Source organism: Phaethon lepturus, unplaced genomic scaffold, assembly GCF_000687285.1.
Source record: "Phaethon lepturus isolate BGI_N335 unplaced genomic scaffold, ASM68728v1 scaffold3307, whole genome shotgun sequence".
Lineage (NCBI taxonomy): Eukaryota > Metazoa > Chordata > Aves > Phaethontiformes > Phaethontidae > Phaethon > Phaethon lepturus.
The window spans coordinates 2,387-14,976 of record NW_010550955.1 but is presented as its reverse complement, the minus strand read 5'-3'; the positions used below and the strand labels follow the sequence as shown (position 1 = coordinate 14,976).

The 12,590-nt window shown below is 36.1% G+C and overlaps 1 protein-coding gene across 1 annotated transcript; it reads right to left on the bottom strand.

Moving 5' to 3' along the window:
• Positions 1–2,862: 2,862 nt before the first annotated feature.
• LOC104623560 (Kv channel-interacting protein 4-like) lies at positions 2,863–12,087 on the bottom strand. The gene is made up of 5 exons (XM_010290689.1): positions 12,001–12,087; positions 10,699–10,806; positions 9,508–9,612; positions 9,112–9,174; positions 2,863–3,028 (listed from the first exon to the last, which is right to left on the bottom strand). Exons 1-5 carry the CDS (start codon positions 12,085–12,087, stop codon positions 2,981–2,983), a joined length of 411 nt encoding a protein of 136 aa, XP_010288991.1. The 3' UTR covers positions 2,863–2,980.
• Between the last annotated feature and the right edge of the window lie 503 nt (positions 12,088–12,590).

Sequence of the window (12,590 nt, the reverse complement as noted above, 5' to 3'; positions counted from 1 at the left end):
ACAAGAAAACTGTATTGATTTGTACTGTAAGGTGAAGTTTGGAAGAAACTGCCTGTGAACATAGCTGGTACTTATTTGGGGTATGATATATTCTCTTAAAATAATCACAATTCTTCAGTATGATGGAGAGTGGGAAAAGTCCTATCAGTTTGTGAATATGTAATTATGGAAGACTATTTAAAATAATTCTCTCTGTGTTGGCTGCTATTTGCATATGCATTGTGGTTATAATGACATTGACTAACTGGCTATTATTTCAAAAGCAGAGTAAATATTGATTCTTATTTTGTTGTAAATTACAATTTCCTATAATATATCTGCAGTGTTTAATATGTTTTGTGTGTTTGTGTGATGCAAAATAATTTGGCTGTAATTACTTAAGTGGTAACTAACTTGGTGTTACATTACATATGTATACCTGCTTTTGAAAACATGTAATTTATTTTGTGCCACGGGCACAGATGGATGCCATTTGGGTTCATCAGGACTAACTTAGATGTAGAACTATGAGAACTCATCTAGACTTCCTGAGAGTCAGCTTTTAAAGGTATGAAGCTGAATGCACTAAAAAGGTAGGGTATGGTGCAAAACTGAACTTGCTCAGTGCATTCTCAGCACATTGTTTTGAGAAGCTGGAGAGGCTCTGGGAAATACAGTGCAGAGGCATCAGGTTGCTCCATAGAGCCACAGCCTAGGTTTTGCTCCACTAATTAGTTCCAGTTAGGGCCTACTTAGCTAGATGTAGGAGGCAACTCTGGAGTGTTTACACCATGCTCCGTTTGCATCGAATTCTGTAATGCCACAGATATGCTTGGGACGAGGTTGTGATTTCAGCTCCAGACAAGCTAATAAACTTCTGAATGTGAAAACTATGAAAAAAATATGAGTTAAAGACAATAAAAAGGTTGTAGAAGCCAGCTTACCTGGCTGTCAAGCCTTGTAGGGTGGAGCGTTTGTCCATGAATGTATTTGAACTTGGCTTGCAAAATAATTCCTAATAGGTCTTATAATAAATAGTGTTAAGAGTTCATGTTGTTATGGGTATGAGTTACTCTGTGAGGGAGAGCTGACTGAAGTAACAAAACTTGCCACAGAACTTTTCCCCTGAGGAAAATTCAATTCTGGAATTTAAAGTTGCTGGAAGGGTTTTGGTCTTTTTTTGTCACCAGAAGATGCTGTCGCACAGGGTATTAAAAAAGTCTGTCATGTGAAAGCAACTTCAGAATTTTTGGAAAATTACTACTGCTTGGGTAAATGAAATTTACTTCTGGACTGTCCTTAAAACTCTGCTGAGATCAGAACTGTGCTAGGTCAAGATCTATGTAGTTAAGCTTTTTTAAAAAAAATAATTTTCTTGGCAAAAATGTTTAATTTGAAGAAATACAAGTATTTGTTTAACAACTGAAAAAATTGATCATGCTGCTTATTTTTATTCATGTTTGCTTTATTTTTTTTTTTACAAAATGTGCACATTTAGTTTACACAAACACACTACAGCAGACTTCAGGTGTACATGTATTGTACTACTCTTATCCTACACTGGTGATAGCAGAGCAGCCTTCAACATGCCTCTAACATCCCACCTCTACACCAGAATAGATACCTGATTTAGTTTTGCAAAAGAATGCTTGCAGCATTCTTCCTACTTCATTAATACCCTTTCACATTTTCTGCAGCAATGTCACAATGAAGATTGGCCTATCTCTGATAGCATTTCACCTATTTTGAAGTATTGGCATAAACTCTGTGGACAATGTATCTTAAAAATTACACGGTGGGGGGCAATATTATATTTTAGGTACATACTTTTTAAGAAAAATCTTTCTAGGTTCAGAATTAAGGTAGCTCCAATCTTAATGAAGAAATGATCCTGAAAAATGTAATGCATTTATCACGTATAGATGATATTATATAGCTGAAGTTTCCAATTTTGCCTTGATTTTGCCCCATAATTAAAGATATTACCAAAGCTGAAACAGAGATTAGCCTGTCTAGCAGTCATTATCAGTTGTTGCTACATAGTGATACTCATTTTGAGCACTGAAGTTGGATGGAAAATTCAAAAGAAGTTCATGCCTTTTTCTTCATTAAAGGTAGAAAGACACATACTCAAGAAAATATTGTTAGGATCCAGTTAAGGTTTCTTCATGAAAAATTAAATGTCATAAGATCTTTAAGCAAAGATCTTTGACGACATGTCCAAGAAGAATTAGAAATACAGTATGTAGGACTCCTGATATTCATGTCATGATAAATTAAATGCAGTTTTACTAGGTAAGTGTGATTGGTAGAAGCTTACTCATATTTGTTAGGGAGTAAATCTATTTCTAAGCAATCTTTTTTTTTTTTTTGTTCTATAACAGTTCTTTCTCTCAAGTTATCTATTTTTTTAGGTTTGGGGGTTTTTTTGAAGAGAAAAGCAAGTCAAAGGTGGAAGGCAATTACAGCAAGATGTGCATTGCACATTGATTATAGCACTTTAACTCGAAATATTATTAAAAAAAAATGAGGACTGCACCATACAAATGTGAAAAGAAAATACATGGTAATGCCTCTGTATAAATTAGAAGTTAATATTTAAGAAATACACTCAAACACGTGGAGCTTAATCCAGTACAAATGAGTAGCAAAACTAAAAGTATTTATTTAATCTCCTTGTGATAGTATCTATTTTATCTAGGGGTTGGAATGATAATAAAGCTGCATAATGTCAGGTCTTACTTTGTTTCAGTTTGGAGTAAAAACCTGGCTTTTCAGCGCAATCTTGTTAGCTAGGTAGCCACTGCTGAAGTGCTAAATTGTATAATTTAGAAAGTCTTTTTTTGACGGGAAAAGTTTATAATAAAAAAATTATTTGCATAATACATGTCTCAGTGTAAAGCTGAGTAATTTTATTTATGATAAAGTGGGAAATCCATCTTTTAGATAATGTTGCAGAATAGCTTGTATTTGTCCGTTAGTTGTAGACCTAATGTCTTCATTAAATCACATTTTCAAAGAGCTGCATGGATCGCATTATATTCTCATCCTGTAAAAAAGACAACAAAAAAACCAAAAATCATACACCATTACAAATACAGCTGGCCAATATCTGTAGTGAAATTAGGTAGAACTAACTGTATTTTAGTTAATGACAACATTATTTTTCAGCTTGTTTCCAGAAATTGTTAGCAGAAAAAGGCTGTTAATGGAGCTACATTTAAATATGTTTTTGTGTATATTAATTAAACCAATGCTTAACATGCTATTGTATTCTGTCAAGAATACAATAGCATGTTAAGAAAATTAAGTCTGCGATATTTCAGAGGTTATAAGATTATATCCAGTATAACAAAATACATATAGACAATAAATACTCAAGGAATAGTTGTCATGTCTGAAGTGTCAATCCATACAGGGAATTGCTAGTCCTGTGTATGGTACATAGGATGCTTTTTGCAATTCTAGAGCATCCTATTGCATAGCTAGGGATGACTAAAATAAAATTGATGTAAGTGCGCATTTGTGCATGAACCAAAGAGTTGGTTAGTTCCACAAATATCTCCACAACACTGACTCCTCACCTCAGATTTTCTGTGTGTTCACACTGAAAGATGTTGACTGCTTTCCAATGCTACTTCTGCTTTCTGATTGCTTTGCATTAGGCAGCTAACAGAACCTTCGACTTCCAAGCTCTGCATAATGCTTACTGATGCACCACTCTGTACTCCAGTTTTCATCAATAAATAACTCTCAGCACAGCAGTCAGGAAAAAACTTTTTTTTTTTTTTTTTTGTAAGATTAACTTTCAGTGTTTAGAAGAAAGTTTACTTGTAGCCCATATTTGGTGGCTACAATACATTCTCAATTAACAGCTGGTTGTACAATAAAATATATATGTAATAGAAGAGTATATTACATGCTCATTTAGCACTTGCTGGTCTCCACTGTAATGATCCTCTCTTTTAATCTGAATGCACACCATTTAGTACTTTCTTGGCAGATAACCTAGCCACCTTTAATTCTAACGAATAAAAAGACTGAATTTGATAGAATATTTTAGGAAGTTTCACGAAAAAAGGTGCATAAAAAACCCCACTTCTTAGAAAGATTATTTCCACTACTGATAGGTATGTAGGCCTTCTCTACGTTAATGTTCCAATAACACATGATCAGCATAAATTTCCAGTTAAATTATTCACTGTTCAGTCTAGTGGGTGATTTGCTTTGTAGAAAGTGACAAGTCTGAGTAATTTTCTTAATTCATGTTGTGAAACATGCACAGCAGGGTTTTCATCTTTGATTCCATATGTCATCTCAAGTGATGTTTCTGTAAGAAGTGATCTGTGCACTATTTTGTGCTGATTAACTTATGAAAGCAATGATACGTAATTTTAAAAAAAAGTTATTAAAAAGGTTAATATTTAAGAAGTTTGTACAGGAAATTTATTACATTAAATTACTGGAAATTAAACTAATTTTTTTCCACTGTGTTGTTTTGAAACATCAGTATACCATTGAAGATCACTGACTAATGTAAGGTTAAAGTTTGGTTTAACTGGAATCATTTGTCATTTAATTATTTACAAATGTTTTTGTATATACATTGGCAACTAAACTTAGCAGTTATGCAAAGCAAACATTCTTAATTTAGAAAGAGTGTTTGTTTTGACACTTCCTACCAATTATCTAATATAGGTATCATCACTAATGGAACGCGTAATTTTTTAATCAGCTGCATATTTCTCAAGTTTTCTGTTCCTATACAGAAGACTTGCAAATGCCCTTCCTTCAATCAGTCAAATAGGAAGAGTCTTCACAAGAAAATACAGTTTTGTCATAATATTTGTAATATGGTGACTGTTAGTAGCTTTTTTTCCATCTTAAAAAAAAAAGCAGATGCTTGCATTAGAATTCTTTGGCAAGTGTTACCTTTCTCATTTGCCTCTTTTTCCAGTACATTTTTCTGGCCAGTTTTTCATAATAGATTTGTTTAATGATTCCTAACTCAAGATATTAGGAGGTGTTAGTGCATACGAAGCCTAATCCACATGAAGCAAACATTGACAAATACGCTTTGCCAGATCTGACCTAACTTCAAGCCTTTAAGTTTTTTTAACTTCAAGACTTTGAGTTTTTTTCCTACTGAAGTTTGAGACAGCTACCTAGTTTTCAGACTAGCCCAGACCCATCAGCATGGTGTGCAGGCTTACTCCTGCAGAAAATAATCTATCCCAGAAGCCTTTTTATCATTATCAGAAGGAGCTTTAAGTCATTCACCCTGACATTCACCTATGCACCGCGCATGCCTTAGTCCTTTGCCTCTGTTCTTCATGGTGCTGCTGTAGGTGTGAAGCAATGCCTGAGTCAGACTATTTTCCACCAGCACCAAGCAGTGAAAGGAAGCAGGTGAGAAACCAGGTAGCACCTAGCCCTTGAGTTAGCCACACTACTGTTTCCCAACACCTGTCTCTGCTATTTGATAACTTACACAAAGCAAGACAGACAGCAGACGCTTTCTGGGACTCGGTTGAGCATACCTAGGGTGGGATAGTCCACTTCTCCTGTGAGCACAGGGAGACTCCTGGAGTCTAGATGGAAGACTGGCATTCAAGTACCTGGGTGTGTGGGGTAGGGAGGGCAGGGGAATCAGGTCATACACATTCCCTGTCCAACACGGGGAGGATGAGGGGAAGCACCTTTGCTCACTCAGTCGTAGGCAAAGATAGTGCCTACGACTATACCCAGTGACCAGAGAAGACCACACTCAAAGCCTGAATGCTCTGCACATAATTGCTTAATGCTTAGTGAATGAACAGGCCATTCTTTGCATTGGGACTGTGAATTAAGAATCTTGAACACTCTGTATACATCAGGGTGTACAGTGCTACTGTATTACAACTATCGATAGTTGTACCAAACCAGTACTCAGCACAAGGAGGCGGTTTTATAAAAGGCACACATGTGTAGAATGAGCATTTAAGAACACACCAGAGGTTCTTGATGCTACAAAAAAATCTCAGGGACCTATCCCAGGAGCCTGAAGTGGAGCCTCTGTATTCAAATATGCTCTGCTGTGTTCCTTCTTCCTCTTAAAGCATGACATGCTTTCCTTAGTTATGACAAAGCACTTCTAATTTGTCTTCCGACTCAAAATAGAGGAATGGCAGTTCTCAGAGGCTGGCGACTCTTGCCTGAGAGACCATTCAAAGAAAAGGCTCCTGCAGCCTTTCCTTGGCAAAACAGGCTTCTAGTCTGTCTTAAGATGCAGGCTGGAGGGGAACTCAGTTTTAGAGTTTGGTTGCAGGTTTTTTTGTAGTGCTTGTCTCTTGGCACTGTTTTGACTCTAACCTCACAGCTTGAGCTGGAACTTAGGGGCTGGCAAACATATCCTCTGTATATCTTCAGCATATTTTTAGGTAAACCAGATGCTGGCTGCCATATTCATCAATGGGTGTTTCCATTCCAAGGTTTGAGGTACAGTCATTTGTTATGCAGACTGGCAGGGAAGGTTTTGAGCAGATGGGCTCTAACATCAGCCTTTATGCCAAAGGAGGGTTTGTAGCTGAGGAAGCCATGATAGCTGTGAAAGCCTAGGGAGCAGCAGGTGTGCTGTGCTCCTGTCCTGAATTTCCTGATCCTGGTAAACCAAAGGTAGTAGTAGAACTAACAGTGGTCTAGAGAGAGGGCCAAGGGTGATTAAAAGTGAGGACTGGTTTCCCTAGGAGGAAAAATATAATAAATGAGTTACTTTACAGCTTGGAAGAGAGATACTGAATGAAGGGCGTTAACGATAACCACTGTTTTTCCATAACGCAAGAACATAGGTAAAACAAAAATATTGCATGGTAGATCTAAAACACAGGCAGTTTTATTATAGGAAGGATAACAGGATTATTTAATTTTGCTTTTGGCATTGTTAAATACTCATGAAAGATGAGACGACTCACTCTTGGAGTGATGCGATTCACCGCATGCTGAAGAAAGGAACCTGAACCTTACCTTTTTAGATCAGTCTCATACCCATTAGGATATTAAAAAAAGGTTTTCCTACAGCTGTGTCTTCACAGGAAGCAGCCACTACTGTCCTTTGTGAAAAATGTAATCCTGAAAAGGCTGAAGCCACGTTAACTCCTGAATTGAGTTTCTTGAAGGACTTGGATTGAATCCTAACCCCTAATCTCATTTCTGAAACCAAATCTTGATATAAATATGGATTACAGACTTTGCATCTCAGAGGTCTTAATAGAAGAACAGGTTTTAGTAAGTAGAGACAAAAAATTAGGCGGCGATATACTTCTTGTATCAAAAAACATTGCCACCTTTGAAGTTAAAAGCAAGTGAAGGTGAGGTAAGTGGCAATAGGAGAACATGTGGTGGTTTAGAGACCATCTCTCTCGCCTGTATTCTGAATACTCAGAAAAGATAAATAAGAAATTTTCTAACATAACTGAGAAACTGTGAATCACATCGGAAAAGGAGAGCAGGCAATTCCTTGCTGAAGGTATTAATTTTCTTTGTAAATGAATCACTCAGCCCATCACCATAATGGCTGTTATATCCAGATTACTCTTTCATTTAATTTCCAGAACTCTGCAGACCTCAGCCAGAAAATAAACCTCATCTGTTTCCGATGATCACTCAGCTTCAGCAGAGCAAATGCCTTTCATTTGTACTGAACAGGACTGACAAGCTAGAACCATGGTCAATGCAACAAAGCACTACAGGCAGATAAGACATTGTCCAATACCTGTTGCTAAGGATATACAGAACAGCCACAGTTAGAAGAACCTTTGTCCTTCTTTCATACCCCAAAATCAATGAATTAAAATCAATCAGGGAATCACTTACTAGATAGCTGTGCCCATGAGAGCAATCCCAAAGAATAACTACAAATTGATATAAAAATTTACCAGTTCTAAAGCATCCTTGCTATTTCCTGTTCAGCTTTCCCTGTTCCGAGTTGTTATGAATCTCTCACTCACTAACTGCATTTATCTTGCTGGTCTTGTTCTCTCCCGTCTCTTGTCTACTACTCTCTTCTTGGTATAGGAGATAAGGAGCAATACACACAGGCTATATTGCTGGTCTGTGTCAGCTTCATATTAATCAGAGTTTGCATGGACAAAGCTGAGGTATCAGCAGAACACTACTGTGATTCCATATATTTCTCACTGTAACAAATAATGTTGGTTTTATTTGCTATATCATTTTGCATAATGTAATCAAGCCTATCTTACCTCTTATTGTGCCAAAGACCTGTCATCATTATTTTGTATGATATCATGTTCCTTTTTCTTACATTTTTTTAACTGACAAATTAACAACAGTTCCTTACATTTCTGAAAATACAACTTATCTTTCCTCCCGTCATCTCCTGGTCTGAGAGCAAGCCAGTTTCTGAAGGGTGGAGAAGTAAATACAGGCTGTCGCTCCTGCTGCAGAAGTTTATTCTCATTCCTGGCTCAAGAGGCAATGAGCTGCTTTCAGCCATTAAAGGAAATTAATGGCCACCTGGGTAGTGTAAACACTTGCAATTGATAATCGCAATCAGCTCTCCCTCCCTTGCCTTGAGAAAGCTTGCCTGCTGTTAGCTCCTGCCATCCAACACTTTGCAAGGTCCTTGTGCCTCCCCTTTTTAAGGCCTCCAGCAGGTCATAACTGGCTGTTTGAGAAACACTCCTATAGAGGATGGATTTTCAAGCAAAATTATTATTATATTGCCATATTGTATGGCAATACAATAATATTGCAAACATATTATATATGCCAATTGTAACAGGAATGTGTTCCCCAGCATGGGCAGAAGATAGAAATAAATATTTAGCTGAATGTGAAGAAACTTTTTGCCGTCGAGTACAAACAAAACGCTGTTGAAGAGAGACGGGATGCAGACACAGTTGTCTAATAAGCAATGACGGCTTGTAGTGTCTACTGTACATCTCTGCTACAGATTCAGGTCACAAAGCTATTTACATTTTTAGTGTTTTCGTGTAATGGTGTACATACATACTCTACCTTGGGAAAATACTGTCCCTCATGTTAGGATTACCATCACTGTCACTCCAGAAATCTGTGAAGCTCTAGGATGGCATTAGCTAACAGATTCAATACGTATCACTGGGTACTTACTTTCTGGCAGCTCTCGATGAATTCATCTATGGTAACAACTCCATCTTTGTTTTTGTCCATTTTCTGTTCAGAAAGAATAAGACCGTATGTTTACCCTCCTGAAATCCTGTGTAAAGCACGTCCTTTTTATTATTCATTTCAATTATGTATCAGCCTAGAAACAATCAGGCCAAAATGCTGTAAAGATGTAGTAAGTGATATATTAGAATAAGCTTAAGGAGCTTATTGTTGAAAAAGCAAGGTGTAATGAGTAGATCTGAGAAACTTGGGATGGAACCACGGAAAAGAAAAAGGATTACAAAATTGGTAGGATACATAAAACTGTTACAACAATGGAAGTCTTTCCATACCTGCTAACAGGGCAGTCTTTTTGGCTCCCTTTGTTACCCAACCCACCTGGAAAAATGTTTCCACATGTTGTCTAGGTGCATCCTCCTTGAGAACAGGATAGGTGCATTTCCCCATCATATCGTATATTGCTTTCATGATATCAAGCATTTCCTGAAGAGAAAAGAATATGTCTGTCTAATGTAAGGTGTGTTGTAGACACTGCTTTGACTCAGAACATGTACTTTTTTGGATTTACATTCTAGAATAAAATTTTGAGATCGTGCCTGTTATTTTATGACTGAACAGCTTCAAGAAGGAACTACTATGTTCCTAGAAATTCTAACATGTTAGTTCAGCTTTCATAGATAAACTTCTTAAATAGATGCAGATATATGATTTTGATTTTAAATGATTTAGAATCTTCTGAGGTCTTGTGAATAAAACTAAAGAGGAAAAGGAATCCCTGTAACAGTAGGTGAATGTTCAAAGCACATTGGCTTCTTACAACTGAGTTTTCCCTAGAGAAAATAGAAACACCCATGCACACACCTGCACATATGCAGAGACTCCTCCTTTTATATCAAAAGCTTTGTATTTTGTTAATAAGTGGCTTGTGAAAACTATAATTATAAAAAAAGTCATCTGCCACTATGCTGAGAAATTATTCTATAGATTTCCTTTTTATAATAATCACTGTCTTTCTACAAGTGTAAAATTACAAGTTTGATATATATATTTACATAAAGACTCAGTTTTAAAAACCATGTATTCTTATGAAGGCACGCATTTGATCCCACTGTAATTTAAGCATGTGTTTAAATCCTTGCAGAGTGAAAGATGTAGGAATCTTTTTATATAAACTCTGTTTCAAGCAAAAATTCTTAGAAGTAGATTTATAAATTGGGTAACAATTGTGGCCCACTTACTTAATTCTTTTTTGTCCAAATATCCTATCCTACTTTACTTTATTCTAGTGACTGTAGGTGCCAATACATAGGCATAAGTTGAAGCCAAATGTTGCTGTACTGGGGAATTCTGACCTTTTACAATATCTGTGATGACTTTCTCTTTTCAATTTCAATATGTACCTTTAAAATGAGAAAATTACTTTATTTTTTAGCATTGTCTAGCTTCATAATATGCTATATGTTTATTTGTTAACATGTCTAATTTGAGAATGAAGCCATTCTTCTTTGAAAGCAGGACTTACATATGCAACCTTTAGTTTCAGTGATTAGTGTAAAAAGTAGACCTTACCTCTTTAGTTATATATCCATCCTTATTTATATCATATAAATTGAAAGCCCAGTTCAGTTTCTCCTGTACTGTCCCTCGGAGTAAAATTGAGAGACCCATAACAAAATCCTAAAGAGACAAAAGGTCTTGGTCAGTTTGGAATTGAACAGTTTTTCACAAACACTCAGAAATCCAGAATAGTGCATTCACCAGAAGCACAGAAGTCTGGAGAGATGTTTTTCTTTTGCTTCATAGTAAGCGCTAAGGATTTATGGTTATTTAAATAATTAACAAACTAGGCACTGTATGCTACACACAATTAATAATTAAATTGAGTAATTTTCTATAAAATAAACCATAATTTTCTGTTAGTGGATTTATCCTCTGAAATATCTCACATAAGCAGTTGCTATTGAACTTAATACCAGACAAAAGCAATCTCCATGGTTTAATGGTCCAAAAAAAAAGCTTAAGTGGGAGCTAGATTAATCTAAGCACAGGAGACCAATTTTGGGAGAACTATCTACTAAGGAATATTAAATTCTTGCTAAATCTATACCTTGTTGGAAGTGGAATATGTGGTTCCCAGAACTCTTAGATCAATCTGCTGCAGTCAACATTTGAAACTTCATGTATGCCATAGTACCTCTCAATATCAAACCTTTTATTTGCGATACGATAGGGAATAATATCTATTATGTGTACATGTACCACCTTAAAGGTTTTGTGACCCACCAGTGCTCTATTGCTCTAAAGCTATTCCACAGAAATAAATCAGAAGACTTTGGAAATTATTTATATATAGTATTTGGTTATAGATATTTGTTTCATAATTAATACTCTTTTGACAGCACAAACCTAATTTACATTTAGTAAGCATCTTCCACATTGGAGAAAATATCATCTGGGATGTGTCATCACCTGTCTTCTGTATTCCTTAGCATGCTAACTTCTTTTTTAAACAATGGCTTTTTTTTCCCTGTCTCCTCCATCCTTTTCTATTTGATAGGCTTGTAAACCCATAAATCTGTGAAATTTTTGCCATAACAGGTTGAGCAGAATGTGGGAAGAGATTATGTTTAAATGTGCATTTCTATGTCATCGGCAAAGACATACAGGAAGTCTTAGAGTAATGTTAAAGCAGAGATTATAAAAGCTGAAAAAGTTATCAGCACTGTCAAAGTTTATTCATTTCCTTAAAACAGGAACAATGGAAAAGACTGCACTGAGGTTAGACATAAATTACAAAGGTCTGTGTCGGAGTGGGACTGTGATGTGCCACACAGTCAAATAAGTATACCTGATCCAGTCAAATAAATATACCTGATACTTCACTGTATCAGGTAGAGTTGTATAAGTTGTGTAAGTATACGGGTGTACTTGTAAAAGTATAACTGATACACATACCATAGCCTCAGATGGTCTAGTAGGCACAGACAGCTCTTTTGACAGCTTCAGTCTTTTTAACAATTCAAGTGGTATGCTCTGGGTTTTCTTAGTCTGTCATAAATTTCTGTGTTATTGGTATATGTGCCCTTTATGGTAAATGGATACATGAATCTTGAAAGAGTTTTGCTCAACTTGTCTTGTCTACATCTCCATGACTAACTGAGGGTCACAGGGTTAAATCTCCAAACAGCTTTTTAACAGTGTACTATTAAGTATTAAGATGTTCAAGAAATTCAGAACAGATCTGATCACATTACAGCATTAGCAATTAACCTTTTTAATTCAGTACCATTTCTTCACATCTTTTCTGCACTGTTTTACATTCTTGATATAGCTTTTCCTGAAGTCCTTTGCAAAGGTCTCCAATAACTTTATTGTCTTAGGATATTGTATTTCAGAACTCTGAATTTATTTTTAATTTGGCACCAGCAACATTTTTCCATTTATTCTATCTAAACCATATC

What these genes read in the sequence shown, in the direction of transcription:
- LOC104623560 (XM_010290689.1), bottom strand. Translation starts at nt 12,087, where the DNA reads ATGGTATGTGTATCAGTTATACTTTTACAAGTACACCCGTATACTTAC. An exon ending in CTGATACAGTGAAGTATCAG is followed by an intron (nt 10,807 to 12,000) that starts GTATATTTATTT and finishes TTGTCTCTTTAG; the next exon opens with GATTTTGTTATGGGTCTCTC. An exon ending in ATGGATATATAACTAAAGAG is followed by an intron (nt 9,613 to 10,698) that starts GTAAGGTCTACT and finishes TTTTCTCTTCAG; the next exon opens with GAAATGCTTGATATCATGAA.